The 27,827-nt window shown below is 40.7% G+C and overlaps 1 protein-coding gene and 1 long non-coding RNA gene across 6 annotated transcripts in view; one reads left to right on the top strand and one right to left on the bottom strand.

The window, feature by feature from the left end:
- Window positions 1-897: 897 nt before the first annotated feature.
- The window catches only part of GLI3 (GLI family zinc finger 3), a 243,283-nt gene continuing 216,353 nt past the window's right edge, over window positions 898-27,827 (bottom strand). For all 5 annotated transcript variants that reach the window (XM_074945305.1, XM_074945306.1, XM_074945307.1 and 2 more), the window contains 5 exons: window positions 18,279-18,428; window positions 17,493-17,657; window positions 15,285-15,575; window positions 9,108-9,435; window positions 898-8,515 (listed from right to left, as the gene is read on the bottom strand). In XM_074945305.1, coding sequence (XP_074801406.1) covers window positions 6,225-8,515; window positions 9,108-9,435; window positions 15,285-15,575; window positions 17,493-17,657; window positions 18,279-18,428 — 3,225 coding nt within the window. In that variant the 3' untranslated portion in view covers window positions 898-6,224. The remainder of the gene's footprint in view (window positions 8,516-9,107; window positions 9,436-15,284; window positions 15,576-17,492; window positions 17,658-18,278; window positions 18,429-27,827) is intronic.
- Window positions 19,613-23,809, top strand: LOC141981609 (uncharacterized). The gene is made up of 3 exons (XR_012637855.1): window positions 19,613-19,665; window positions 22,854-23,022; window positions 23,765-23,809. It is a non-coding gene; the product is annotated as an uncharacterized LOC141981609 (long non-coding RNA).

The following is a 27,827-nucleotide window of genomic DNA, read 5'->3' as shown; positions in this document are numbered from 1 at the left end:
ATTAACTCTGCAATGTCTGTATGGGTTAAAAATAAACAGCCAAGACCATAGGAATTGCCAAGATGGATCCATGTAGTGGTCAGTACCAGGTGCTTCAGAGAAGGGTGCAAAAAAAAAAAAATCCATAGTTGACATTTATGGAACCTGTCTCTTCCTAACCTCCACTCCCACACTTGGTTTATCCCTTGAATAAGACTACTTGTGGAATAAAGTACTACTCAACAAAAAGGTGTCAGAATGTAGCCCTATATGTTTGTATAGCACTTTGATCTGACTGAGACGTCTAAGAACTATCATTACATAAATTAATATTTTTATTATCCTCTCTAATGTAGTTACTAAATGGCTAATCCTTATTTGACTGCTATTGATACTGTCTTGCGGTGGTGAGTTCCACAGATCGCTTACGTGCTATGCACAAAAAGCATTTTCTTTTAGTCATTTTACATTTGTTGCATTTTCAATTTCATCAACTAGCCTTTTTCTTGTATTGTGCGAGAGGGCAATTAAGAATGCTACATTTTATCCCTGTGTGAGTATTTTAAAATGTAGATGAAATAGTTTTAGCCATGAAGTGTGCTTTGGAGTAACCCAGCCCATCATTCCAACATAAAAGGAAACATGCATCAGAAGAACCTGCCAACTGATACATGATCAGAAATTACACCTGGAAGAAGATCAACAGAAAGCAGAGAGATGGCAAGTATTTAAACAGGGCTCCCTCCCTGTCATCCACCACAAAGACATTTTTAAAAAGCTGCACGCTAAGAACTTCAGTACAAAGGTTTTGTTTTTATTGACATTGTAAGAAACATTTTTTCTTTGTTACAAAAGAGCTAAGTGGTTCTGAAAGCAGAAGTACAGTTTATATGTACACAGTGCTACAGACCCTTCAGATCGATCTAAGGCTCGGGAAACTTCAGATCATAACTGTAGGTTTATCAAATGAAGACCACTAAGGCCTATTACATCCGAACACTATTCCTACTGTAGGTAAATGTATTTACACATTAAAAAAAAAGATTACAAGTTTTATAAAAATCTAAAAAAAAATGAAAAATGAACACTTTTATCTTACACATCTGCAGGATTGACAATGGTAAATTTTTAATAGAGGACATTCTATCAATTCAAGAACAACAACACATGAATACCAGAGGTTTACAAGACATTTCAGACGCTATTAACAGTGGTATGTGCTATTAGCTGAATGGTAAGCACAGCCTTATAGCTAAAATTTGGCAATAGTTCTTGGTCCCTCTCTTTTACAGGATCAACACAAAATAAGGCACATACATTGAAACACTGTTGTTTAGTAGGACAAGCCATAGTCTAACATGGGCTGGCTAACTATTATTCTGCCCATGTCATCTTAAAAATGAAAGAAACAAAGCCAATCTTAAATGCAAGTACCATTTTAGAAGCTTGCCTAGAAGGAGATTAAAATTCTACATGGCTATTGGGATAGCCAAGTCCACAGTGCTCGATATCAAACCCATTCTGGACGTCTCCTTCGCTACCTCCAAAAGTACCTGTCATACATCCAACTGTAGCTGATGGATGCAACTGAACACACAGGAGGGCACAAGCAGGTCTTTCATTTTTGCAAAAGGAAATCATGCATGCTGAACAAGAGCTGTGCTCTTAAGGACAAACAAGGGTGGAAGCTGAAGGGACCAAAGAACTCTATTGAAGGTCAGGCTGGAGAGAAGACACGCACACACGGATTTTTAGCATGACAGTGCTTCCACTGCTATTCTTAATGACAGTGGCTGCCATTAAAAAACACATTTACCCCACTACAGTAATTGGGGAGGGAGGGCACAGAGTCTGGTTGCCAACTTCCCTTGAAATACTAACTGGTGTGGCAAAAAGGGCTAATATGATTCTTGGTTGTTTAAGCAAAGGAGTAGGAATGGGGAGGTGTGCTTTTTTCCCTCCCTGTATTTGACATTGATGCGATCAATACTAAGCTATTGTATATAGTTCTGGTGCCCATGGTTTAAAAAGGAGGTTGAACAATTGGTGAGGGTTCAGAAAAGAGCCACAATATTATTTGAGGGCTGGAGAAAATGCCTCACAGTGAGAGATTTAAAGAGCTCAGTACATTCAGCTTATTAAAAAGAAGACATGTAAGTACCTGCATACAGTGTGTAAGTACCTGCATGGGGAGAAACTACTGGATACTTTAATGTAGCAGAGAAAGGCATAATGAGACCAAAAGGTGACAAATTAGGCGCAACTTTTTAACAGGACAGTTCTTAACCAGTGGAACAATCTACCAAGGGAAATGGTGGCTCCTCCAGCTCTTGAGGTTGTCAAATCAACAGTGCTTTCTGACAGCTATGCTTTAGCCAAACACAAACACACGTTATTGGGCTCAAACAAGGGGTAACTGGATGAAAATTAATAGCCTGTGATATACAGGAGATCAGACTACATTATCTAATTGGCCCTTCTCCTGGAAAAATCTATGAAACCCATTGTTACTTTGTTGTCAAATGTGCTAATTAATAGTGGATTATCTCATATCCAAAAATTAAACACGGATTTTTAAAGGCTGGCTCCAAAAGAGATTTCCCCAAGCCATTGACTCCAACACTAGTCACACTTTATCTTAAGATTCCATATATAGTCTATTAATGATGAATGGATATTTTAATAATCAGTCACTTGTTTGTTGCTTATGAGTATGGCAATATGGCCTATTGGATAGGACATTGGACTTGGTAGACATTGGTTCTGTTTCCCGCTTTGGCCACTGGCTTGCTGGATGACCTTGGCCAAGTCACTTGAGCACCTTGTGTCTCAGTTTCCCCCCTCTGTAAAATGGGGATAATGACACTGACATCATTTGTAAAGTGCGTTGAGACCTACTGTGAAAAGTGCTATATACAAGCGAGGCATCATTATTATTGTAACCAGCAGTAATACCTTCCGCTTATGAGCTTCCATAACACATACCACTCATGTCTGCAACATGGTTTTAACAGCTATTCATGATTTACTAACCCCTTCTAAGTGGAACCACCTCCCCAGTAAATATAAAGCATGACCAGCAGCACTAAACAGCTACTCCTCACTTCCCAGGGAAAGGAGACAGGCCGCCCAATGTGCCCTGAAGCCCATCAAAGGGCCAGAGAAAACTGCGGTCTAGCATGGAGAATGCTTTGTGATTAACACCCTCTTTTTAACCCAGTGTTAGTTTCAGTGTCTCAGCTGATTGCTCATGCTATGGGGAGGTGGGGTGTCAAACAAGGAGATGGACGGGCTCTAATTAGGGTACCATGATACCTTCTAAGCCCCTAAGTAAAAGATAACACCTGGAGCAGTAACTATTGTGATTTAATGGTACGCAGTGTAATTCTGTTGTGTCTGAGTGTCACAGAAGATTGCTGATAACCCTTAAAGAACTGGCCAGTTTATAGCTGCTTAATACTAGGAAAGAGAGGGCCATTCTTCTGAGAATGAGGGATGTTCTCCAGCCATGGAGGAGCAAGTCTTGACTCACATTGTGTATCCACTACAGAAAAACGATTTGACATGCTGGCTCCCTTCCCTAGCCATATTGCCTCCAAGCCCAGTGCAACCTGCGTCCCTTGTTACTGATTCCCACCAATGGCAGGGAAGCAACGGGGATGATGGTTTGCATGGGGTTTGCAGTCAATATGGCTTGAAGGAAACCAGCATGGAACAGAGGGAGAGGGAGCTAGCAGAGGGAGGAAGAGCCAATGAACAGGACCATGGAAGGCAGAGCCAGTTTTAGCCCCTAAGCAGGAATATTTTGGGGTCCCTCCCCACAACAGTAAAACAGGCACATTCTTACGATAAAAAGTGAATATAGGGGCCCCCCCATGAACTGCTCATGGCCCTAAGCAATTGCTCAGTCTGCTTAGGCCCAGCACCGGCTCTATAATGCTTGTTACAGCTGTGAGGAACGCTAAGGAAGGTAGGATCTGAGCCAGGAAGCCTGTAGGGCTACTGCTGAGGGGCCTTATTCTTTCTGGAGAATTTACATTTCTTGTTTTCTGGCTCTCCCTTGCAAAACATCTCAAATGTAAGTTACTTAGAACATAGTACCACACACCGTAATGAGCGTATACACTATTCCAACACTGGCTCCCTGTTACGTTGCATACTGATTTAGAAATACTTCCTTGGACTTTAGTGGAGCGGCCCCTTATACTGGACTGACAGAGCTTGTGTTCACACATAGTCACGAAGAGATCTAAGTCAGCTGGGTTTTATTTTACTCTGAATGCAGCTGAGTAACAACAATAACACAAGCTTTAAGTCTGTGGAACTCACACCCTGATGTTATGCTCGACTTTAAAGTGGGCTCCAATGCTGACTACCATTTAACTACATGCTTCCTCAACAAATCTACTACTTGTGGGTGCAATTCACTTGTGTACAGAGGGAGGGGCATAAACGTTAGGATCCCAGTAAGCATTCAAAATAGGGCTTCAATGAGACTTATGTAGGGGATAGACCTTGTCTAGGTCTTCTGCACAGCGGTTAATTTTACCCTCCAGAGTTCGGGACTCACTCCTGCATCTATGAGAGCTTTGCTGTGGCTGGGGGAGCAGAATAGGCCCTAAATTACAAAATGTGCCAAATTCTGTACTCAGTTACAGCAGTGTAAACCTCACATAACTCCACTGAAATCAATGGTGTTAGTTTAGATTTGTGCTGGTGTCACAAAGCAGAACTTGGGCCAGTGAATCGAATCAAAATGAGAGGGAAGCTGGTGCCAAGGACTTCTCTTGCGTTTTTAGCTTTAGCTAAGACTCTTCTTACCAGGATATAATTTCTTTACTGACACTTTCCTTGCCTATTTTTTAAATCGGAAGTTTAGATTTTAAAATGTTAAAAGTAAAAAAAAAAAGCGCTTTGGGGACATATTAAACACCCTTGTGATCGCCAAGAACCAATCGGGCCCATTGGGTCAATGCGACTGTAAAGATCTTTTTTTTTTTCCATAGATTCATGGTTCTTTTCAAGTTGTTAGTGTGCAGTATGTCAATAGGAGTTTACATGTTTAATAAAAATATGTACTCTGCCGCAAGTGAATAGTGAAGATTTTTACTAAATAACTCTGTGAAAAAGCAATTGTTCTGGGGACAGTGAGTAGCTGATTTTTAAAACCTCCACCTGAATTAAAACGACACTGGGCTACCTTATGGACTTAGGCCCAGAGCCTCAATGGTATTTAGGCACCTAACTCTCATTAAAATTAATGGGAATTAGGCACCCAAATACCTTTGAGCATCTGGACCTTACAGCCTGTTTCTGCACTCACTGAAGCAAATGGCAACACTTCCCCTAGTTTCAACAGTGCAGAACTAGGTGTAATTATTGCAATTACAAAAATCAATGCTGTATTTGATGAAGAGTATAAAAAATACCCAAATCACCAGACATCCATTTATTTTTCTTCTCCTCTTGTTGAATAATGTCTGGAAAAAAGTGTAGACCAAATTCTGCTAAATATGTGAATTGTGTTCACAAAGGGATTTTTTAAACCCTCCAAAAGGGGACTGTCATAGAAATGGTACAGTTTCGGCTCACCAGTTGCAGTGCAAGGTCTGTGTATGTGGGCTTGTGTACATACACACATACTTATTTGGGACAAAATAGTTTGTTGATTTTGCATTTCTTATTTGCTAAAGCCCCAGATATCTTTTGCCACACAGTTATGGGTACTTGATCAGGGAACAGTATGAGCAGATTTGTTCATAGACCGGTTGTCCACCTTACAGCAACGCATTTACAGATGCTCTCTTTACTCACTGTATCTACTCTGTATATCATGCCTGGTTGTTTTGTGCCTACATAAATAAAAACATTGGCAACAATCATACAAGACTGTGTTTCCTTTGAGTAAAAGAAAATTGCAAAGTCATTTCATTAGATCTTCCTTTAAAAAACAAAACAAAACATGCACTTCACACGTTTACATTGGTTTACAATAAAAAAAGAAAAAAGTATACAGACATTTAAAAAAAGAGAGAGAGGAGTGGGTCTAACAATACTGATTCAAAACTGAAATGGAAGACAGTTTCTCCCTAGAACACTTTAGGGTTTTCGGAGTCCTTATTCCATAAAAGGAATATACTTGAAACACATCCCATTTAGGTGAGATGAGATTGCTAAAATACATACACAACTAAAAAATGAGTCACTTTTTATCTGTTATCTCGTAAGGTTTTTTTTCCCCATGTCTATTGCATAACAGCAAGAAACTTGCTTTCTTCTGCAAGTGAGGTCAACAAAGAACTCATGTCCCCAATAGCCATGTTTGTTGTGCTCACAGGCATAGCTGGGAATGTAAGAGACGCTCGGGGAGTGGTGAGGCGTGAAGAATTGTGTGAGAGATTCTGAATGATACTCGGACTCAGGGCTCCTGAAATTAAGCTGGCATGGTCCCCATCATCTATGATAGCATCGAAATCAATCTGCACACCTTCTAGGCTGTTGCTGTCAATGCTGTCAACTGTGCTTGTCACTTGGTTAGCCCCTGGGGAAAGAAGCTCAGACGAGTTTGCAGTACCAGTCCCCTGCAGCAGGCAGTTAGCTTCCAAAATAGAGAAAGAACCTGTTTTCATGGCTTGCTGAGTAAAGCCCATGGGTTGGTCATATAACTGACCAGAGTAATTCTGCATATTAGAGCAGAACTGTTGTGATTGACCTTGCATCTCCATCTTAATGCCATTTACCCTGTATGTCTGGTTTGCATCGCTTATAAATCCTTGCTGTTGTGCCAGGTTGTTTCTCAGCATGTTTTGCCGTCTGTTGCCTCCATAGTTGGCACATGGCTGGTAACTCTTTGTCACCACCAAACCTGATTGCTGGTTTCCAATGTTGTGAGACATTGGTGGACAACTCTGTGGCCCTTGACAAAGGCTGATTTGTGAGGTAGGACTAACCTGCCCTAACATTATTTGATTGACTTGATTGACTCCCTGATAATGAATGCCTTCCCCTATTGGCTGATTTTGTGGGTATTCCTGTTCTATCGTATTTCTATTCTGCATCCCATTAGCTATACTGACAGACTGCTCACCTGGCACCATGGGATGGCCAAAGTTTTGTTGACTCTTGTTTATTAGCATGCTGTTGTTTCTCAACTTCTGCCCCTGAATCACTATGCCACAGGAACTGTCCATTGCCCCAGAAATCATTGGTTGTCTGGTGCTGCTTTCACCATATGGCTGCGCCTTATTTGCCTGCATGTTGAAAGGATTACTGGTGGTGGTGTTGCTGATAATCATGTTCTGATGTAAACTGTAAGAGCTGTTGTTTTCCACAAGATGTTGATAGCCATTTTGTAGGGCCATACCATTTCTCTCCAGGTTCTGCTGCTGGACCATCATATTGTTATATAGTCCGAAAGCTCGAGTGTGCTGGCCTGCCGAGCGTGGACCACATTTCATTTTTGAAGGAGACAAGTCGGAACTTCCTGAGCTTACTTCATTCCACTGGATTGGCAGATCGCTTTTGTTTGCTTCAGAGCTGGTCTGTTGACTGTTTGGTGAAGGGACCTGGTGAAAGTTGTTGTTCCCTATCGCTGACCCATGATGCACTTTGTTATTGTCCAGGACATCGTTTGGCAAGTGGTCATACATGCCCTGGTTCTGGGAATTCAAATACTGAACCACATCGTCTGGCAGGAGATCCTCATCATTCAGACTACCATCCGCTTCCATTGTAGCGGCCTCCATGGTGACATTTTCACTGATACTCGGAGGACATGGGGAGTAGACGTTACGGAACAGGCCGCCATCAGAGCGGGTATAGTTCTGAAGAATAAAGTTTCGCTTTTCCATAGATGGAGGCAAAACAGGAGGGTTAAAGCTATTAAGACTGTTGAATCGCTGGACTCTAGGCAGAGAAAGGTTGTCAGAGACCATTCTTACTGGATCGCTGGCTCTCCTTGTCCCATTTCCCAGCACATCATGAGGCAGAAAATGCCTCCTGTTATAACTATTTGCCCCGCCATCACTACATCTACGAGGAGCATTTACTGGAGGCAGAGGAGATACTCCAGACTCCCTGCAATCACCCAACAGCGCCATCCTTGTTTTGAGGCTCATCCTCTCCATGTTAGGCAGTGGAGTTGGTGGGGGTCCACCAGTAGCTGCTGCATATTTAGCTTTCAGCCTGTATTGCTGGGCTGGGGTGAGGCTGAGTAGGCTTGGCAGGCCATCACACTGGCTCACTTCACTGGATCGCCTGGAGGCATCAGTCGAGATGGGGTCATAGGAGTCGGCGACGCTCATGTTCTGAGGCCTTCCCTCAGCTTGGGAAGCATCACTGGATCTCCGACTGGAAAAGCAAGGTGAAATTCCAGAGGACCTACGGCTACTCAAGTAGGCGGAACTGATTGTGCTGGTGCTGCTGTCCCTCCTGTTCAGCATATTTAACACTGTGATGTCCATGCTTGAAATTTCATTTCTGTTGGGTAGAATAGTCATGGATCCTCCTAAACTGCAGCTGCTGCTTGACTGGATACCTGGTGGTAAAATTCACAGATAAATGAATATTAATCAGGACCAACTGTAGAAAACACTTAGAGTCTGAGACAAGTAACAGGCATTTCAAGGAAATACCCATACGATTCTAGGAAGTCAAGACCGTTTTCTAATCACAAGTAGGGCTAAATAGCACTCTTGTATAGGGGCTCACAGATTCAAGAACATCATTTCAATGTGAGCCCCAATACATTCTCAGTTGTCACCCATTGATGTAGTTCCATTGACTAAAATGGAGCTATTCTGATTGACACAGACTAGGGAAACAGGTTTCCCATACTCTTAAAAAAAGCTTTTTAGATTTTAGTAACTAATTGAACTGGCAATACTCACTTCCAGGAATATAAAATGTGGGATTACCAACTTCTACGAGTATAGTACAATTTCTAATTTAAATGGAAAATATATATATACTGTATTGAAAAATGTAGGGGTTTCTTACAGCTCCTAGGTAAGTAGAACTCCCACTGAATTTCATGAGTTGTACAGTCCGTGTAAGTCCTGAAACATCAAGCCCTAAGAGGACGAATTTAAAGAATGAAAGTACAATTAATCCAGTTATACATATCTCACCATTTCCTATGAGAGGTGGCAAGGTTGGGGCTTTTGAAGGTGGAATGGGATTCAGTCTTGGAAGCACTCCATTAACTTGTTTCAACCTTTCTAATTTGACTTGCTCCATCCATTTGGTCCCTGTCATGTTCCTCCTGGCCTGTAAGCCAAGTGCTGTGGTTGCGGTGGAAATGGTAGAGTCCATGATTGGGGTTTCATCAATGACACTGAGGTCTCCTACACTACCTCCACTGGTCAGATTAAGCTCGATCCCATGGTGGGAATAGTTGCTGATGGGGGACTGTTCGCTGCTGCATGTAGACTGACCACCAGGGCTTGGCTGAGATGTCTGTTGGAGTGAAATAAGAAATGAATGATAATTAGGATTAGGCAAAGAATGGTAATGAATTGATTTCAAATGTACCTCGTAAACAGACATTATTTCATATTGAGTCAAAGAAAAACAAATGAAGCTAAAAGCTAAGTTTAAACAGATGACAATGATCTTTGATTAAAGGCTTTCTGGTACACAACTACTTGACTTTTAACCACACTGAAAACTATTGAGAACACCCTCCCCGCCCCCAGTGTTAAAATTCGTCTCAGCATTTTACTAACAGAGAATCCATTACATCTGTATTACGCTATTCATCTGAAAAGATCCCAGATCAATTAAATCACTTTACTGGTTTCAGATATGTCCTGTATCCAATTGCAGGATAAATTTTATTATTACTATTACTTATATTATTGTGGTGCCTAGGACCCCCCAGTCATGGATCAAGACCACATTTAGATAATTTGAAAGTAATTACCCAAACTGGAATTTGACCAAGACACCGGGCTAATTTATAGTACTAGGTTTGCAAAAAACCACAACAACCCAACAACATTGGGCTTTTTAAAAAAAGTATACAGGCAAAGAATTTGAAGTGTTTGATAATATTCCAGAAGTACAGAAGCACTGCTACAAGCATTCTGAGGGTTTAAACTTTGGCATATAATAATGAGAAATGAACAAATTTCAATGTAAAAATATAACGTAATATCAGCTTTATCTCAGCACCCTTGGGACCACGATTTCTGACTGGCCACAGGTAGTAAGGACCTCAGCTTTATGTCCCATATGTGTAAAATGGATGCTGTTGTTCTAAAGTCAAGTCCTCTGTCACACTGCAGTGTAGGACTCTGAAAGCAGACAGAGCTCGGCATGCTTCAGCTGGGGGCAGACTCTGGTTTTAACGGTGTTGGATGGACATTACGTTAGAATAAAACAACATATTTGCTCATTACAAGTTCTCTTTGCATTAATGACAAGAACAAAAGATCATATGGAAGACTCCAGCCACACTCAAGTGTAACACCTTTTCAGTACTATGTCTGCACTGGAGCTGGATGTGTAATTTCCAGCTCCAGTAGATATACCTGTGCTAGCTCTGATTGAGGCAGCATGCTAAAAATAGAAGCACTGTTGCAGTGGTGAGTGTACCGGGACAGGCTAACTGCCTCAAGTGTGTACACAGGTTTCACGCAGAATTGCCCTTGGGGCAGCTAGCCTGTTGCAGCTACCACACTGCTATTTTAAGCATGCTAACTTGATAAGAGCTCGCACAGGTACATCAAACTGGGCTGGAAAATACACCTTCAGATCCAGTATAGATGTATCCTCACTGGGAAGATAGTCATCTACTGAATCAAAACTTTCACTTTCTTGGCGATCTCCCAGACTTGTGGCACGATCACAGCCCAAGGTGATATTCTACAAGGGGCATTGACCTGCCACAACTCCATTTTCTCTTTTAAACAAACAGGTAAGACAAATGTTCCGAAATGTTTATTTTATTGTAGTGGTATTCTTGCAGCTATAAAATACAGGGTCTTTGAAGTACTCAAGAGCGTCTTCCCTACAAGAATGAGAAAATTATTGGGGGCGGGGGGAAGAGGGAGAGAGCAAGAGAGAGAGAGAGAGAGGGATTCTTTAGGAGTAGTACTTCATTATAGGATGCACCAGTTAGCTATTACAACCACAGATCTGTATGACATGCAAAATCATTTTGCTTCCAAGAACAGTCTCATAAACACGTATCTATTTTATTATTTTACTTTTAGGCTTTTGCATTTTTAGTCACCACGTGATCTTTGTGCAAACTCTTGTCTAGGACGGCTCACTAGAATTTTGTAGTTATCAGTGATGTCTTTGAATTCTAACAAGAAAGTGAATAAAGAGATAGGCCTGTGCCAGAGTGGTGGCTTAGTGTGACTGTGATGAATACTTGAGTGTAATAATAATTTGAATTATTTCTAATGTCAATGATAATGATTGTATTTTATAAGTCCACTCGGAATGTGGTGCACTTCCAAATCTCCGTCACTGCAGATCTGGTGAGGGCACTAAAGAATAAATGTTATCTGGGAGCAGTGAGCTTGTACCCATTGTACAAGAGTTAATAAATAATAATAATAATAATTAATAAAGAATGCTAATGGTTGGAAGCCTGTTCTTGTAGCCACACAAATTGGTCAAAATGAGTCAGAAGTAGAGAAAATGATCATGGGAATGTACCTCTATAGATATGTATATACATAAATATGATAATATACAATCAAATACACCTGAAACTATTTCACCGATGTGATCTAGCTATTTCACATGCCAAGTGTTTTGGAAAATGTACATTACACATCTTTGGGAATGTGTCTGATGGAATGCTTCTTATTAAATAAAAGAATGATTTGACAAGAAGCAAAAGACTAAAAAAAGAAAAAATGTTGCAATGAAAAAAGCCAGAGAAGTTTAAATCCCCTCACCTTATTACCCACTGTCCTTAGGAAGTTAGAACAAGACATTTAAGCGCATTAGACAGAAGAAACATTGAATTAGTAGAAAAACAAGGGACATGTCTTAACTCATAAAGCAATGAAAACCAAGAAAAGAAGGCCAACTAAATTACATTTTAATCACCTATTTGTAGAGCTGATTTACAGTGGGAAATATTCAATACCATTCATAAAAAACTAACTTGTTTTAAGGCCCAATCCTGCAAAGCTTTACTCATGTTAGTGACTCTTACTCAACTAGTTTCATTAACAGCAATGGACTTCTCACCTAAGTAAAAGTGGCAGGAATGGCTTGGGCCCGCAGAGCCTAATGTAATAACTACTAATGTCAATAGATGACTGCCTTTTGACTACATTGGGAGTTACACTGGACCCTTGGATTATTATTAACTGAAAACTATTACCTAATTAGGGTTTGAAGTGGTAACCTTAGTCATGGAGTAACTCCTACCCTGGTAGGTATTGAAGCTACTAAGCAGAGTTAGGATTATGTGAGTAGCTTTTTATTCCCCAATGGATGGGCGTGAAGATATTGTGAATCCAGATATGGCAGAGAATGAGTTAACTTCTTTATCTAGTTCTATCCCCCTTGAGAGAAGGGTGCACTAGACATAGTTACTTAGAGAAAATATTTCATTATTTAATAGATCTAGTAAAAAATGAAAACACCAAAACATTTACTCAAAATTACAAAATTATTTTTGTTCCACTGGTTTAAAAAACTCAACCCCTCGTCCCCCGCCCCAACACCTTTTCCTTTATTTGAATTTTTCACACTCATTTTTATTGCAATTTTTATTTTCCATTTTTTTTTCTGTTTTGTTCCTCACTCTTTTGATCTTGTTTCCCCATTTTCTCCCAATTTTTATTTTTTCTATTTTGCCTTGGAAGGGGGCAGGGAAAACAGATAAGCAATAAACTAAAAACCAGAAAAAAAGCAAAATTTCTTGTTTTTCAAGAAACATTTAGTTCAAAAATGGAAAATAAAAAAAAATCTGTGAAAATTTTCAGTTTGGAAAAAAGGCAATTTTCGATGAAACCATTTTTTGTTTGAAAAATGTGTATCAATATTTAATAGCTCCTGAACTTGGAGGGCTTACATCTATCAAACCACACCTCCATTTTGGCTGATCCAATCCTGTGATTGCAGTGAACAACAATAATAATAATAATTAATAATAAATACCTAGCTCTTAAACTGTGCTTTTCAAAAATAGATAATGAATTGCGAGGGGAAAGCAGAAATAAACCATGGACACAAAACAGTGGGGGCAGATAACTATGGGGCCATGTTGTTCTTCCGATAAGAAGATCTGGTTTGAAAACTAGAGCCACAGAGCTTGTCTACACAAACAATTAGACCATGGGAAGCTGTGGGCGTGAATCTATCCCACACTAGCCTGCTGCAGTGTAACTGCCCACATACTCCCCACGTGCATCCCTCTGATATGCACTAGCAATCTGTGAGAGCACTTTGACCCAATCCTCTTTGAAATGGGACTATCCCAAAGCACGTTAATGAACTGTCAATGTGCACCCAGAAAAGTGCTCATGGACAGCTAGTCCACATCAGACTAGTGAGGGGATGATTCACACCCCGGCTTGCCACAGTCTCATTGTTCATGTAGACAAGCCCGATCAGTAAGACCATGATCCTGCACTGTAATCTACACAAGCAAACTGCTGTATCCATGTGGAGCCTCTTGATTTTTCTGTGCAACAGTCAGTCTGTGCAGATCACAATGAAGGTCTGGGAAATAAATGTTGGCATTTATTATTGATTCATCTCTCCTCCCATAAGCCAAGAAAATAATTCCCCATCATTAGTTAACATGTAAAGGGAAGGAAAGTTAAAAATCATATAATATTCCAAAGGTCCCATTAAAGGAAAATCCTGGTGGAACCTTAACTATCGAGACATTTTAAGTATGCCCATAATATTGCATCTATAGGCAATTGGCTTTTATAGTGAATTCTGTAGAGAATCAGTTAATAAGACACCAATACTATACATCAGGAATCATGATTTTATATCTAAATCTGTTAACATTTTTCTCCACACATATAGACTTACAAATATATTCATCATGAAGATGATGCTTAGCATTCATCATAGGTCACTTTAAACCTACAAAGCATTGAACAAACATTAATTAAGGCAGTGCTCCTGCAAACCCCTGTGATAGAAAGTAGTGCTTAGGACTACTCACCATTCCCAGAGACTGCCAGTATGCTGTATGCTTGGTACTAAGAGCCTGCAGAACAGGTTCTTAAGAAAATGATCCTGCTTCCATTGAAGTTAATCACAAACTTCCTGTTGACTTCAAAAGAAGCAGCAATGGCCCCTAAACTATAAACACATGTTGTATTTCTGTAGTACTGGCTAGTCTTTTACACATACTATCTTGATTTTCAAGGGTGAGGAATCTCCAAAGCTCCCACTGACTTCTGTAGATTTTTGAGTGCTCAGCATTACTGAAAATCATGGCCACTGTTTACATAGTAATTATTTACCTGCATCATGTGTAACTGGTTAAATGTAGACTTTGGGCCAGATCCTTTGCTAGCATAAATTGGCATAATTTGGATGGCTGGGCAGGAGATGCTCATGCTGCCTTAAGGACTTCTTAATTCTAAGGGTGTATATATACACACAAGCATGGAAAAGTGTACTATACTTAGCCTGCAATGCTAACAAACACTGGCCTACAAGGACCAGATCCTCAAAGGTATTTAAATGCCTAATTCCCATTGATAGCTTTGAGATGCTGAGTCCAAGTGTTCTGGTTTATTAGTTGGTAGGTGTCAACTGGTCTCGCGAAACAGTGCCTACTTCTTATAGACCTTTTTTATTAAAGGATTAAAATACTACAGGAAATTAATCGCACAAACCTATATGAAAGCAAAATGAAGAATTCACAATTAAACACCGAGGAAATGTGAAAGTTCAGTTTGAACACACAACTTTGGCTCTGCCCCCTTGCACGCATATATTTGGTATTACCTGTGGATTCATAATCAAATATCTTAGATAAATGTGTACCTAAGATTGTAGAGAAAAAATGTTTCATGCTTTCAGATAGAATATGCAATCACATAATTAAAGACTATGGCCTACATCTTCAAGAGTGACTAGTGATTTTAGGTGCCTCAGTTTTAGGGTGCTGAACTTGAGAGACCTTAAAGGAGTCAGATTTTCAGTGCTTAGCATTTCCTGAAAATCAGGCGACTTTAAAGTGCTGTTTGTTACTGTTTTTAAAACCATTTAAAATATGTGATTTTGTAAAAAAACAAGTAGTGCACTGGAGTTTATTAACAAATAATGATAATAGAAACAAAGAAGCACAGTATGTTGCATACCATTGGTTTTTCTGACTTGACAGCTTTCACTTGGAGGCATTCTTCCCGCTTTGAGGTAGTGTTGCTGAGGTCCTTTTGCTCGCCAGTTGCACCCTGAGTCTGCTGGCCTGGTGATCTGGATTGAGAATGACTGCCTGGGTCTCTTGGTGGTGGAGGCCTGGGATGAATATCTCCACGCTGCTTCTTGGTAACATGTGCCTCGGGGCCATGCACAGTCTTCACGTGTTTCCGGAGAGAACTGGGGTCTGTATAGCGCTTTGTGCAGCCTGGTATCTTGCAAACATATGGTTTCTGCCAGATCAGGTGGGAAGAAAGGCTGAGGTTAGATTTGGTTTCCTTGTAGGATTCCTAAGAGTTCCTTTGAGCGCAGTAAGTGTAACAATTATACCCTTCCACAGTGAGTGCATTAACAAAGTGATGACATTGTGAAACTGTCTCAGCATTGACCACACCTAATAAAATCTATTCCTCTTCCTTGGTTTTGGTTTTGAAGGGAGCACAATGCACATTATGCTACATATGTAACAAAGGGAGAACATCGGCAGATCCTCAGCTGGAGTAAATTGCCATAGCTCCATTGAAGTCAACAAAGCTACAACAATGTAGCTTCAGCTCCAGCTGAAGATTGACTCCATGGGATTTACCATATTGGATCAGATCACTGGTTTATCTAATTCTGCATCCTGCCTCTGGGTGGTCCAGTACCTAATGCTTGAAATTCAGAGAAAAGCAAAATCCTTCTATGATGCAGTGGACCAATTACTGAGGGGGGAATTCATACATCACCCCCTACAGGCCATCAGTTTAAATGCCTAAGCATGGGATTTGATGACCACCATCATTCTGATCCAGCATAACTATAACTATTATTCAAGGTCATAAATTTATCAGCTCTTCTTTAAATCCAGTGAAGTCAATCTTTAAATCCAGCTGAGAGTCTGGTTCTATAGCATCAGTGCACTTCATTGTGAAATACATTTCTGGTAAGATTTGGGGTTTATTTGTTTGCTCGCTTTTGTTGTTGCATGGTCACCAATGCAAGAAAGTGATGTTCTATCAATGATGATAACTAAATTTAGTGATTCACTGTTGAATGTGAAACCTAGAGCTTAAAAAGCGGAGCAAAGCGTCCAGATCAAAACCCCACCTTGTTTGTGCCTTATATCGATGGACAAATTGATTCCAACAAAGTATGAACCAAACCAAAGTTTAGATCAGGTATTGGACAGGTTTAGGTAAATCTCCTACCCTTTGCACTATCATGTATCAGCAAGTCTAGAAGTTTTCAGAACACATGCATCCAGGTTTAACCTGAATATGGAGCTGTGCAATGCTGTCTGGGTCATCTGTGACCCACAGATGTTACAGAGACTGCAAAATTTGAAGAGAATGCCAGCCCTAGTGACTTGCTGTGATGGATGTGATGGGAAATCACCAAAGAAAGATGAGCTTGTTTTGGAAATGGAGGGAGATTGTGAGAGAAGAGGAACCACAGGTTCCAGGCCATGCAATCAGCCAGGATGCTAATTTCTCTACAAGGCCTAGCGGGGAGCAGACTGAGGAGAAGGGAAGAATGAGGTTTAGGGAAGAATCTAGTTGAAAGGGAAAGAGAGAACGAAACGTGGAACAGAGGGGTAGGGAGAAGAACTCAGAAGTTTGGACAAGCCATGCCCCCTCGAGATTCTTCCATATTTACCAACAGCAGCTGAAGAAGCTAAATCCCAATCCTGCTGCAGCTCTAGCAAGATGCTAAACCCCCCTTAGCTCCCATTCACTTTGTGGGTAGTCAAGGGTGCTCGGCAATGTATAGGATCAGACTCCAAATAAACTCCTGGCAGAGATGACGATGTTCCTGACTAGCCAGCAGATGTCACTATAGAACAACAATAGGAGGCTTAAAACTCTCCTTGGGAGCTGAGTGTCCCCTCCACTTCAGGGAGCGAGAAAATTATTACTGGATTACAGCCCTTTCACTGGTTACCACACAAAGTCTCCATAAAATCACCCAGCCAGTCCCCCTCTTTGATTCTTGATAAAATGACAAGGAGCCTCTTTAGATCACCATGCTGTTAAAATGATTTACTGTTGTTAACTTACCTATTTCATGTTTCTTGAGGATTTTTGTGTCTGCCTTCCACAATACATTCTTTTGACAGCAGTATGTCTGTGGGCAGCCAGGGCCCTTTCACTGCCTGCGTGCTTGCTTACCTCATTGGAATGAGTCCTGTTTTGGTGCTTGGCCCGATCGGAGGCATTAGAGAATGCTTTGTTGCAGCCCTCATGCTCACACACATATGGTTTCTCTCCAGTGTGAGATCTCAAGTGGGTTTTCAAGTTTTCTAGTCTGGAGTAGGCCTTTGTACAACCTTCAAACTGGAGACAACATGCACATAGGGATTATTCTACACACTTGGACTTGCAGAAAAATTAAACCAATAAAAAAAACCAGACATCTCAAAGACTAGAAGCTTTCCAAATCCTATGTGATGGAGGGTTTCTTTTCTTTCATTTAAATATGGCACAATTCCACAATAAAGTATTTCCAGCACCATGTAAAACAGCTATTATAAGAGAAGAAAACCTGCATGGTAACAATATGTTCATGTTTGTTTTAACATTAAAACCCATTACACAGTCACTAATATTTTGGGGTCAGCACTAGGATCCAGATACTCCTCAGTGTGGGAAAGTGATTTTAAGCACACATGCAAATGCCTCTGCATTATTTAACAATGTGCTATTTTAGGGATTCATCAGATGGTTTAGTGGACGAACCGGGTTTAATTCTGCCCTATCTTGTACCTTCTGTAGTCTCAGCCATACAAAGTGGAGAGATCATGTTACCATGCTGATGTGGTGCTGTTTGCACAAACATTCTGCACAGGTCTAAAACAGCTCTGCAAAAGGCAAGGCAGTGGAGAATCAGTCCTATAGTGCTCTCCAAGTGATCCTATCCACCCTGGGATAGCCTGGAACTCAGAGTTATTTACTCACAGTGCATTTGTGTGGCTTTTCCCCTGTGTGTCTCCTCATGTGTACCACCAACATATACTGGGCTTTGAACGGCTTCTGCTCCCGGGAACAATCCAGCCATCGGCACACAAACTCCTTCTTCTCTCCGTGTATATGATCATTGTTTATATGCTACATAGGTACAAAACAATATTACAGTTTAACTCCTGGATGATCTGGTGGTTCCTTCTGGTCTTAAGCTGTATGATTCTCTGGCTTCTGTTTAAGACATTATTTTTTTTTATTAAATATTCATATTATGATAGTGCCCAGGAACCCCAGAACAAAAAGACACACAGAACAAAAAGACAGTCCCTGCTGCAAAGAGTTTACAATCTAAGTAAATTAAAGGCCCCATGCAAAGCCCATTAAAGTCAACGAGAGGCTTTCCACTGACCTCAACAGGCCCATGGCATACAAAGATATTAAGTTGATCATGGGTTTATTGACATTTTACTCAGGACTCAATTTACCTTACTCATGTTGAGTAATACTTACTTACACCAATGAAGTCTCATTCACATGCTACTCTACGTGAGTAAGGGTTGCAAAATCAGGCCCTTATTGACTTTATGCTAATGTAAGTTTTTCATACATTTTTTTTCAGGGAATACGTCCTCCAAATAAAAAAGACAATATAACTGATTCATTGAATTTCAAACCACCCATTCTGACTTCCTCCATATTTCCAGCATTTTCTTAAAAGTGGGTGTATTTACTTCATGTATGCCTGGAAAACATTACACACTGCAATGATAAAAAAAAAACAAAAAACAAACAAAAAAACCCTAATCTAACTGGAGTTCATGCCAACCCAGACTTCTTTTGTCTTTTTGTAATATAGTTTGTCCCTTGTTAAATAGCTTGTCTCAAAGGCTAAGACTTAAATAGGGCCCTCCAAAACACCTGTGCAGCTGTCATTATGATCAGTGGGATATGTGTGAGGTGTCCAAAGGCAGAATTTGGTTCTATGACTTTTGCTCTTTCCAAAAGGTAACTTGTGCTGTTCCACTCAGTAAAGTAACACATTTAAGTACATGCTTACATTTTCATTACGTGCGTGGATGGGCTCCTGAATCAGGATCCACAACATAAAATCGAATTTAGAAAAAGATTAATTGTTCAAATTCTTTGCTCACCTTTAAGAAAAAGCACCCTAGACTGGGAGTTTCAAAGAGGCCTAATGGAATGAATTTCAATGGGATTTGGTTGCCTAACTCTACTGAACTTTCTTTGAAAATCCCAGCCTTCATATACTTTGTCATTACAGTTTCTTGATTGTTTTTGCAGGCTTCCTAAACAGTCATCATTTCCCAGCTTTACCACTCGGTGGCCTCCTGCCTCAGAAAATGCAATTCTTTCTGTTAAGGTAAAAATATAAAAACTATTTCCAGAGTTTCAACTTGATCTTAGTACCAAGATGAAATCAGTATCTGCTCCATAAGTAGCTCACAGAAGAGTCAGACATACAGAAAGCCAGTAGTTCATACTGGAGCACAAAAAGATAACCCTAATCTTTTTAAAGTCCTGAAAACGATCAGAAAACCAAATAAAATCACTTATGTTCACAATTATACAGTATCCGCATGGCAAACAGATGTGGGTTTCCTATAAAAGAGGACCGTTCTTTTTCTGTTTTCTAAGCTTTATTGCCATTTCTTAAAAGTTATGATGGTGCACACAGCATCTGAACAGAACAGATGTGCTGGACAATGTACAACATTTAATCTTTCAACGTTTATGTTTCAAATACATATCTCTGTCGTCCATTCATATTACATGAGCCTATACCAAAAAAGTACAGATGGTCAGTGTTTTGAAACCGAATCAGAACAGTACAGAGAGGTTTATGTGCACTCTTATTTCCTGAAAGAAAAAAAAAGTGACTGTACAAAACTCACTGGCCGAAACTCATAACTATTGGCCAACTCTTCCAGTAAATAAAATGGTGCATGAGCTGGATAAAGCTACATGGGATACAAACTAACAACTGGTGAATGTTACACAAATTGCATTCCATCTGATTTAAATAGGGACTGGCAGTTAATTTTGTTCTTGTTTCAACTACAACAGCATCATTTTACCTACACAGTCAGGCAGTGTGCAAAACTTGTTAGCTTTGCCTACCCAGAAATTATAAAATCTTACTTTTTCCTCTTCGGCCATACAACTAAGATTCTCACCCAGGCCCTCGTCACCTCCCATCCTCATTAATGTAACCAGTTCTCACTGGCCTCCCTAAAATTCACTCCATCCCACCAATCCATGCAAAATGCAGCCACTAAAACCACCTTCCTAGTGATTTGACTGTCATTCCCCTCTTAACATCCCTCCACTGGCTCCCCCCTTCTCCACAACATCAAGTGTCTTGTGATTGCCTTCAGAGCATTGTATAACTCTGCTCCTCCCTATTTATCTGCCAGTCTCTCTTATCCTATCACTCCTTTCCAATCCTCTCCACTCTTCCCACAGTCATCTTTACTTTTGTCCATGTTATCTCAATGAATTGAATGTCCTCTCTAAGCTGGTCTGCAAAGCCCCTTGTTCTCATTGAAATCCTCCATCTTCAGGGAAGGCCTAGAAGAAACTGGCTGACAAAATCAAGTACTAATCTGCTTCATTTATTTTACTCTTGAATGAGCTTCTCTGGGAGGAAGGGGTAGAAAGTTGCCAGAAAGAGGTGTAAAGACACTGGAATGGAAGCTGGGCATTGGTGGAGGAGGAAGAGGAGACGGATGAACTGGGTAAAGAGAATGTAATGTGCTAAGCCCCCATAATAAAACGTACACAGTTGCAGAACACAACAAAACACTTAGCCAATAAGATTGATGGCCTTCATCACTTTGGGTCAGATTCTGATACTATTACTCAGACTGAAGTGTACCTCACTCTGGGAGCAGCTCACTGATATAGAGAGAGACAGGCAGAATTAAATAAAATGTCTATCGATTTTTATTGGGCTTTTAATTATTATTCAGCAATATATACATGTATGTGTGTGACTCACACATTGAAAAACATGCTACAAATAGAATTAATGATCTTGCAGACAACTGCTATGTAAAATGTTCATTAGTTTGTGAACTTCACTATTCAGGTTCTTTCACTCTGATAATTACCTTTGGATTTTGCATGGCATTTTTGATTCCTTGGTCACCACTATGAGAACAAATGAATAGTTTTTAGCTTTACGCTCTGGCATAAGAGTATTATGCAAAGCAGAAGCTTTGGTACAGTACAATAAGGATTTATGGGGTTTCAATTTATAATCTGTTTGTAACCTTATTACACCCATGAAATGTCACATTCCAGGGACTAGATCAGAAGGATTTTTTTTTCCTGGTGAAATTGAATTTTAATGCAGTAGTCCTAGTGTCTTATGGGTGTGAAAAGACTGTTCTTTTAATTTTTGTCTGTTATAGGCCCGATCTTTTAAGTCTTACTCATGTTATTAATCCTTACTAAGGCCAACAGGCTCGTGCAAGCCAATAAGTCTACTCCCCATAGTAAGGATTACTCACATAAGGCTCTGCTGGAACAGGCTCTATATTATTAAAAGCTTCTCATCTGAAAACTGAAGCTCTCTTAAGAATAGAGCATTCCACACAATGTCCCTCTCACACAAGCATGATAGAACCTCCCTTCAAAAAATAAGGCCCATTAATAGAATGCTGTTCACCTTCATGCCAATTGAATGTTAATCAACAGAGTTAAATTAGTTCTAGCCTATTTTCTTTGGTTTAAAGAGTGCTGCTATGCTGAGCATATAACATTTCTGCAAAAATACTGTGACACAGAGGGAGAGATATAGGGCAACACACAATGCAGGGTAACAATTTGCAACTCCACTAAAATCACGGCTGAATCTGGCCCATCCTCTCTACTGGAATGCTCAAAAGGATGAGAGACCGCAGGCATGATTTGGAGTTGCCCTAGAAGCCAAAGTAGCCTACGATCACGTCCGACCGGCAATAAATAAAAGCATAAAAGATAGCCTAAAATGTGGAGGCAATGCAGGTTTCATAAGCCGCACTTGCTGCTTTGCACCACAGCAGAAAATGCACAACTACATTTGAGGTAGGAACTTCCAACAGATTTTTTTGTTTAATTTCCCCCTTCTGTGTGTTTTCTATAGAAAGGGAGCACATAGGGATATCCTGACTGACTACTTGGTGCCTATTAGTCATTCATATATAAACAAAGGCCAAAGAGTAGCAAGAGAGACTATCCTGTGACACTGGAAGGATGATTCAGGAACCACAGAGAAGGAATAGATAGATCTAATTTAGGATGCATTGGCTAATAAAGTATGGTTTGGAGGATAAAACAGAACAGTGTGAAGAAAAATCTAAGTTTATTTCATACACTTGAATACCTTATGCAATATATTTAACAAGAAAACCAGAAATAAAAGGCATTACTTGCATGCAATGTGGCTAAGTTATTGGTGCTGTGGAAAACATAACATAAGCATTTCCAGTAAGTTTTTTAAAAAAACAAACAAACTATGTAACTTAAATTTTGCACTAACTAAGCTTTTGCCAATTTTTTCCCCAGCACGTGGAAAGAACAAGTGAAAGCTAACAGTCCCCACTAAATGCATGGATTTAAAAGCAGTACAGACAGTTCGGCCACTTTATCGGGCAATCTCCCCACGCCAAGTGCACAGGTCCACAAGGCTGGAAAAGACACAAAACTGCTGTGGTTACTCGGCATGAGACGGAGGGTAAGCCACGGTGAGCCGGTGCAGTGGAACAGCCTCTAACCATGGTATACTCTGCAGCTGCACGGAGGGACAGGTTGAGAGTTCACAAATTGCACAGAGCCAACTTTCCAAGTCTTAGTGTAAGGGGCGTCTGTAGCGCAGATTTGAGGCCAACAATACAAACTGGAGTCACCAATGAATAGAGCAGAATAGCTGTGTGGCAGGGTTGGAAAGGAATTAATTGCCCCCAACCTGTAGGTGCTCCATGTAAAGCCCCTTTACTTAGGTTTTTGCACAAGGGATGAAGATTTGGCCTTAAGTCCATGTGCAATTAAATTGCTTCAACTATCAAATATACAAGGGGCATCTGTGATATGAACCCCTGCACTGATATCTAGCTATCAAATCTGTTTATCTAAGGTACTAGCTACCAGTACCGAAATAGCTGAGCAGCTCACAATCTTTAATATGCTTAGCCTCACAACACCCCTGTGAGGTAAGGAAGTATTAGTATCCCCATATCACAGATGGGGAACTGAGGCACAGAGAGGGTAAGTAACTTCCTTAGATGGCTAAGTGGATTCAAAAAGGGCATTGCCCTTCTAGAGATGTGACCATGCAGCACTTACGCAAGTGCCCGTTCTTGTTTCCTCCTCAGAGGTTGAGTCCATGACTCATCACTACTCCCCGCTGCCATATTAGGCAGTCAAGCAACGAGGAGATGACATCAGAGTGGCTGCTCCTCCATAACATCTCATTACAGGATGGCAGGCCTCCTCCCTGACAACTGGTGAGAGATGGAATGAACCACATAGATGGAAGACAGCTCTGAAAAGGAGCCAGGATGTAGAGATGGGCCTACCAGACCACAGATATCCCCCCACAACGGAAATCACAGAGGGAGGTAAAAATTGCGTGTGTGTGGGATCAGCCCTTGCTACCACAACTGCACCCAGGGTAGAATTTTTATAAATGATCCCATCGGTAAAATCTAGTCCCTCCCTTTCCTCTCCAACCCTTGCAGCAGCTCTGCAGGGGACACTGCATTCCTTAAAATTGAGGTCTCCATCTCCCACCAATTGTAGACGTTCTTCATCACTTGCCTGGAAAGCAAGTGTGGATCCTCCCTGTCCTTTTTCTATCACACTGGAAAGCCTGAGGAGCAGTCAGGCCCTGAACAGCCAAGGTAAGCAGCAACAAGAAGCCAACATCTCCTTCACTGCTATATAAAGATGAGTAAGTATTTGACCCAGGTCCTTAAGGTGGCATAAGCACTTAAGCCATTTTTAGTCATTAAGATGGAAGAAGCACATAAGCTGCTTTAAGTCCTTATGGTGGCATAAGCTTTTAAGCCACTTTTAAGTTCTTAAAGCCAAATACAGCCTATTGCCATACATTGAAAAGAGTGATCTTAGATACATGCCTGTCCAGAAGTTCTGATTAGCGCTGTTCCAAAGTATGGCATTTTTTTTTCTTTTTAGAGTGAAAAACATTTCCCAGGTGCTCAGAATTTTAAAATTACTGGAGCAATTTGCTCAGTACATTTAATTTAAAAAAAAATCAAATAATTACATAAAGCTTCATTCAAAAAGGTGGCTCTTTCAGAAACTTATCAGCATGTGAAAACCAGGAGGTATCATTTAAACCACTCTATAGACTTGAACACCACATGGTATCTGTACAAGTGATGCCACAGTAATACATACACTAAACAGCATAGATGTTTATACAGTAAGTTCACATAGGGTAGGGTACACATAGGTATTTAGGCATTTGAAATCAATGGGAGACAGGCATCTAAGTACTTGGATGAATCCCACCCATGGCTGTCAACCCTCTACAATAAGACAAAAAGAGTCAGCTCAACTGGAATTCTGGTTAATTTAAAGTCAGGTGCCCATGTCAACATTTTATTAGTCTCTGTCATTAATGTTAGTCTTCCTGATTACCACCTTAGTTCCTTGAGGAGAGAACAGCCAGTGAAGAGTGGAGGGAGGAGAAAGATCCAAATTAGAAACCCAAGTGGAATGAGAAATAATGATGAGTTATAACCAATCAAGAAGGCCAACAGTATTAAATGGAAGGGGATTCAGATGCACATGGAGAGTGGGAGGGACAGCAAGCAGGTATGCCCTTCAAACAGTTGAATGGTCAGGAGATGAGGAGAGAAGGTAGAAATAGGAAATACTGGATGATAGGAAAAGCAATGGAAAGCAGGAATTGAAGAGAGAGGGCTGGGAATGAGATGATGCAACAAGTTAGAAGTTAAAGTAGTAGGGGGAAGACTCAGGGAACTCACAGAGAACAGAGGAGAAAGCAGCAGTAGAAAGAAACACACTGGAGATCAGGAAGGGTCTGTGTGTGCTGCAAAGTCCACTAAACAAAGAGAAACAAAGAAGGAGGGAGAAGGAAAGTGGACACAGTCATGTGAGAAGAATATACACTGGCACTGTTAGTGCCCCAGTCTCAGTTTAACCACAGAGGCACTATCGATACTTTAATCTAGCACTAAAAGAGATTAAAAAAGATGATTTTAGTCACACCACTAAGCTTTACACAAGTGTTAAGTAAAGCTGATTTACCTCAGTGAAGTTCCCCTTCCCCCTTGTGCAGTATGCTGGGGACTGGTTGGTTGCCATCCTGTTCCCAGTGGTGGCTGTGTTCGAGTGGTGCCTATGCTTGTAAAATGCATTGGGCTAGGCACTATGAGCTAGATTGTGCCCAGCCTGGCAAAGGTGCGCAAGGGAGGAAACTGGGTAAAAGAAGCCTTCTTCTTCCCTCCCGTTTGCCCCCATTGTCCTCTGCACAGGTGCAAGCCTGGTTCTAATTCTTGCCCCACCCCAACCCCCCAAGCACAAATACTATGCAAATCTATTCTCCCTCCAAAAGGACTGGAAGGGATAAGGGACACAGCTCCCCACATCCCATCAGACAATAGTGCTGATCCCAGGTGCATATGGGAAAGTACGCAGCAGTCTGTCAAGGTGTGGGGATCTCAGTGGTTGCTTTATGCTTCAGGAGGCATAGTGACGGAAAGGTAGAATTCCTCCACAAGCTTCTTCTTGGGCAGCTTCCCTCTTCAATGCCCTCTACCATGGCACAAGACAACCACAGCCTTTTATTATTGTTTAACACCTGTAGTACAATGGAGTCCGTTGGCCACAATGCCGATCAGGGCCCCACAAGAAACAAGGAACACAGGGCTTGGATAGGGGAGGAGGAAGCTGTCAAATACAAGCCATTTTAACGTACATTTGCATTTTGGGATGGTCATTCTAAATAGACAAACTAAGAGTCAATTATTCCCAACGCCCATTCTCCTGAGCCATCGTGAACTGGAGGATTTGTAATTGTTGCCACAGCAGAAATGGGTCTTGAGTAGTGTTGTTATCGACATGCAAACTCTTGTTATTAAACAGGAACATGTTATATAATAATGTAAAAGACACATCCCAGCAGGGCTGTTTTCTTCTTGCCTGTGTTTCTGCTGTTAACATAGATCTGATTATTTTTCTTCACTTTCCTGTAATAACAAAAAGCATTCTCAATTTTGTAAGTTAAAAATGTTTCCTATTTGCTAATCTGTGTGGGGGCGATTCTGCTCCAAAATTTAAAGCATTTTCTTCTGTTCTCTATCAGTCAATTCTGCAGTTGTCTTTGTTGCCCATCAATAGGTTAAACATATCCAGCTTGTATGTTTAAATGCTAAAGACAGAGAAGTCCCCAAGGATACGTCAATCGTTGGCCCATGTACAAAGAAAATACTGTATTTTGCTCTGAAGAGCTCTCTGTGGCAATTTAAGCACAGTGAGACAGACACAATATCCTGGAGAGAGCAAAACCTGCCTTATTACATTCCTGACCCAAGAGAAAGGATCTGCCCTTAGGATATAAAGAGAGTGGGGGGGGGGGGGGCGGGAAGGAGAGAGAGAAAAGTTACCTAATCCTAAAAATAAAGACAGTAGTTCATAATACAGCATGTCCTTTCTTTTAATCTCTGATATTGTAGTTATACAGTATGTATAGGACACAGCATGGATGAGGCATACATATTTTGCTGTTTAGGCTGAAGAGGGATTCCTTGAGACTGCATTTGAGGTTCCTGTGTTTTTATATAGGCGTTGGGATTTTAGGGAGGGGGTAACATGATATTATAAGGATTCTTTCCCAATAAGATCACATCTTGTTCTTGTTACATTTGACATACCTTCATTCACATATAGAATATGCCAAGTCTGCTAACAGCAAAATGTTGCTCAGTAAAGGTGGTGTTTTACAATTCTTCCTTGATTTCCTGTGCAAGTCCAGGCAGACATAAAGCGATGGGCAAAAACTGTGTTTTTACTTCTTAATATCAAAGGTTTACGGAGCGAGCATCTGCCGTAATCTCTGCAACAACTGGTATGGGTGTTAATCATTTTACGGCTATATAAAAGCTACTTTAATGGGTTCTCAGTTTTGTTTCTCCTCTGATGTTCCCTCACATGACATAATCTAAAACTGAAGTGCCATCTCTCAGGGAAGAGTGTTACGTTCTTACATTATTAACTGGGAGGCTAATAGAGGCAGCTGACATTTTAAGGCATTCAGACTCTTTTCTTTTTATTTCTGGAAAGAATTTTACAATATACTTAGAAACTCCTGTGAGAGCTAAGCCAGGCCAATCCCTTTTGTACTGAAGTTTATATTGTATGTGCGTGAGTCTAAGAAGAGGGTCAGAGCTTCCATATTTTGTGAAGCTGAACAGAATGCTCTGCCACCACCCCGTCCCCCATAGCCTAGTTTGGGGATCTTCTGGATATGAGGCTAAAGTCCATCTATTTGAA

The sequence above is a fragment of the Natator depressus genome, chromosome 2 (genome assembly GCF_965152275.1).
Source record: "Natator depressus isolate rNatDep1 chromosome 2, rNatDep2.hap1, whole genome shotgun sequence".
NCBI classification, from domain to species: domain Eukaryota; kingdom Metazoa; phylum Chordata; order Testudines; family Cheloniidae; genus Natator; species Natator depressus.
Note: the sequence above shows the minus strand (reverse complement) of the source record. Positions and strands in the feature narration are given on the sequence as shown.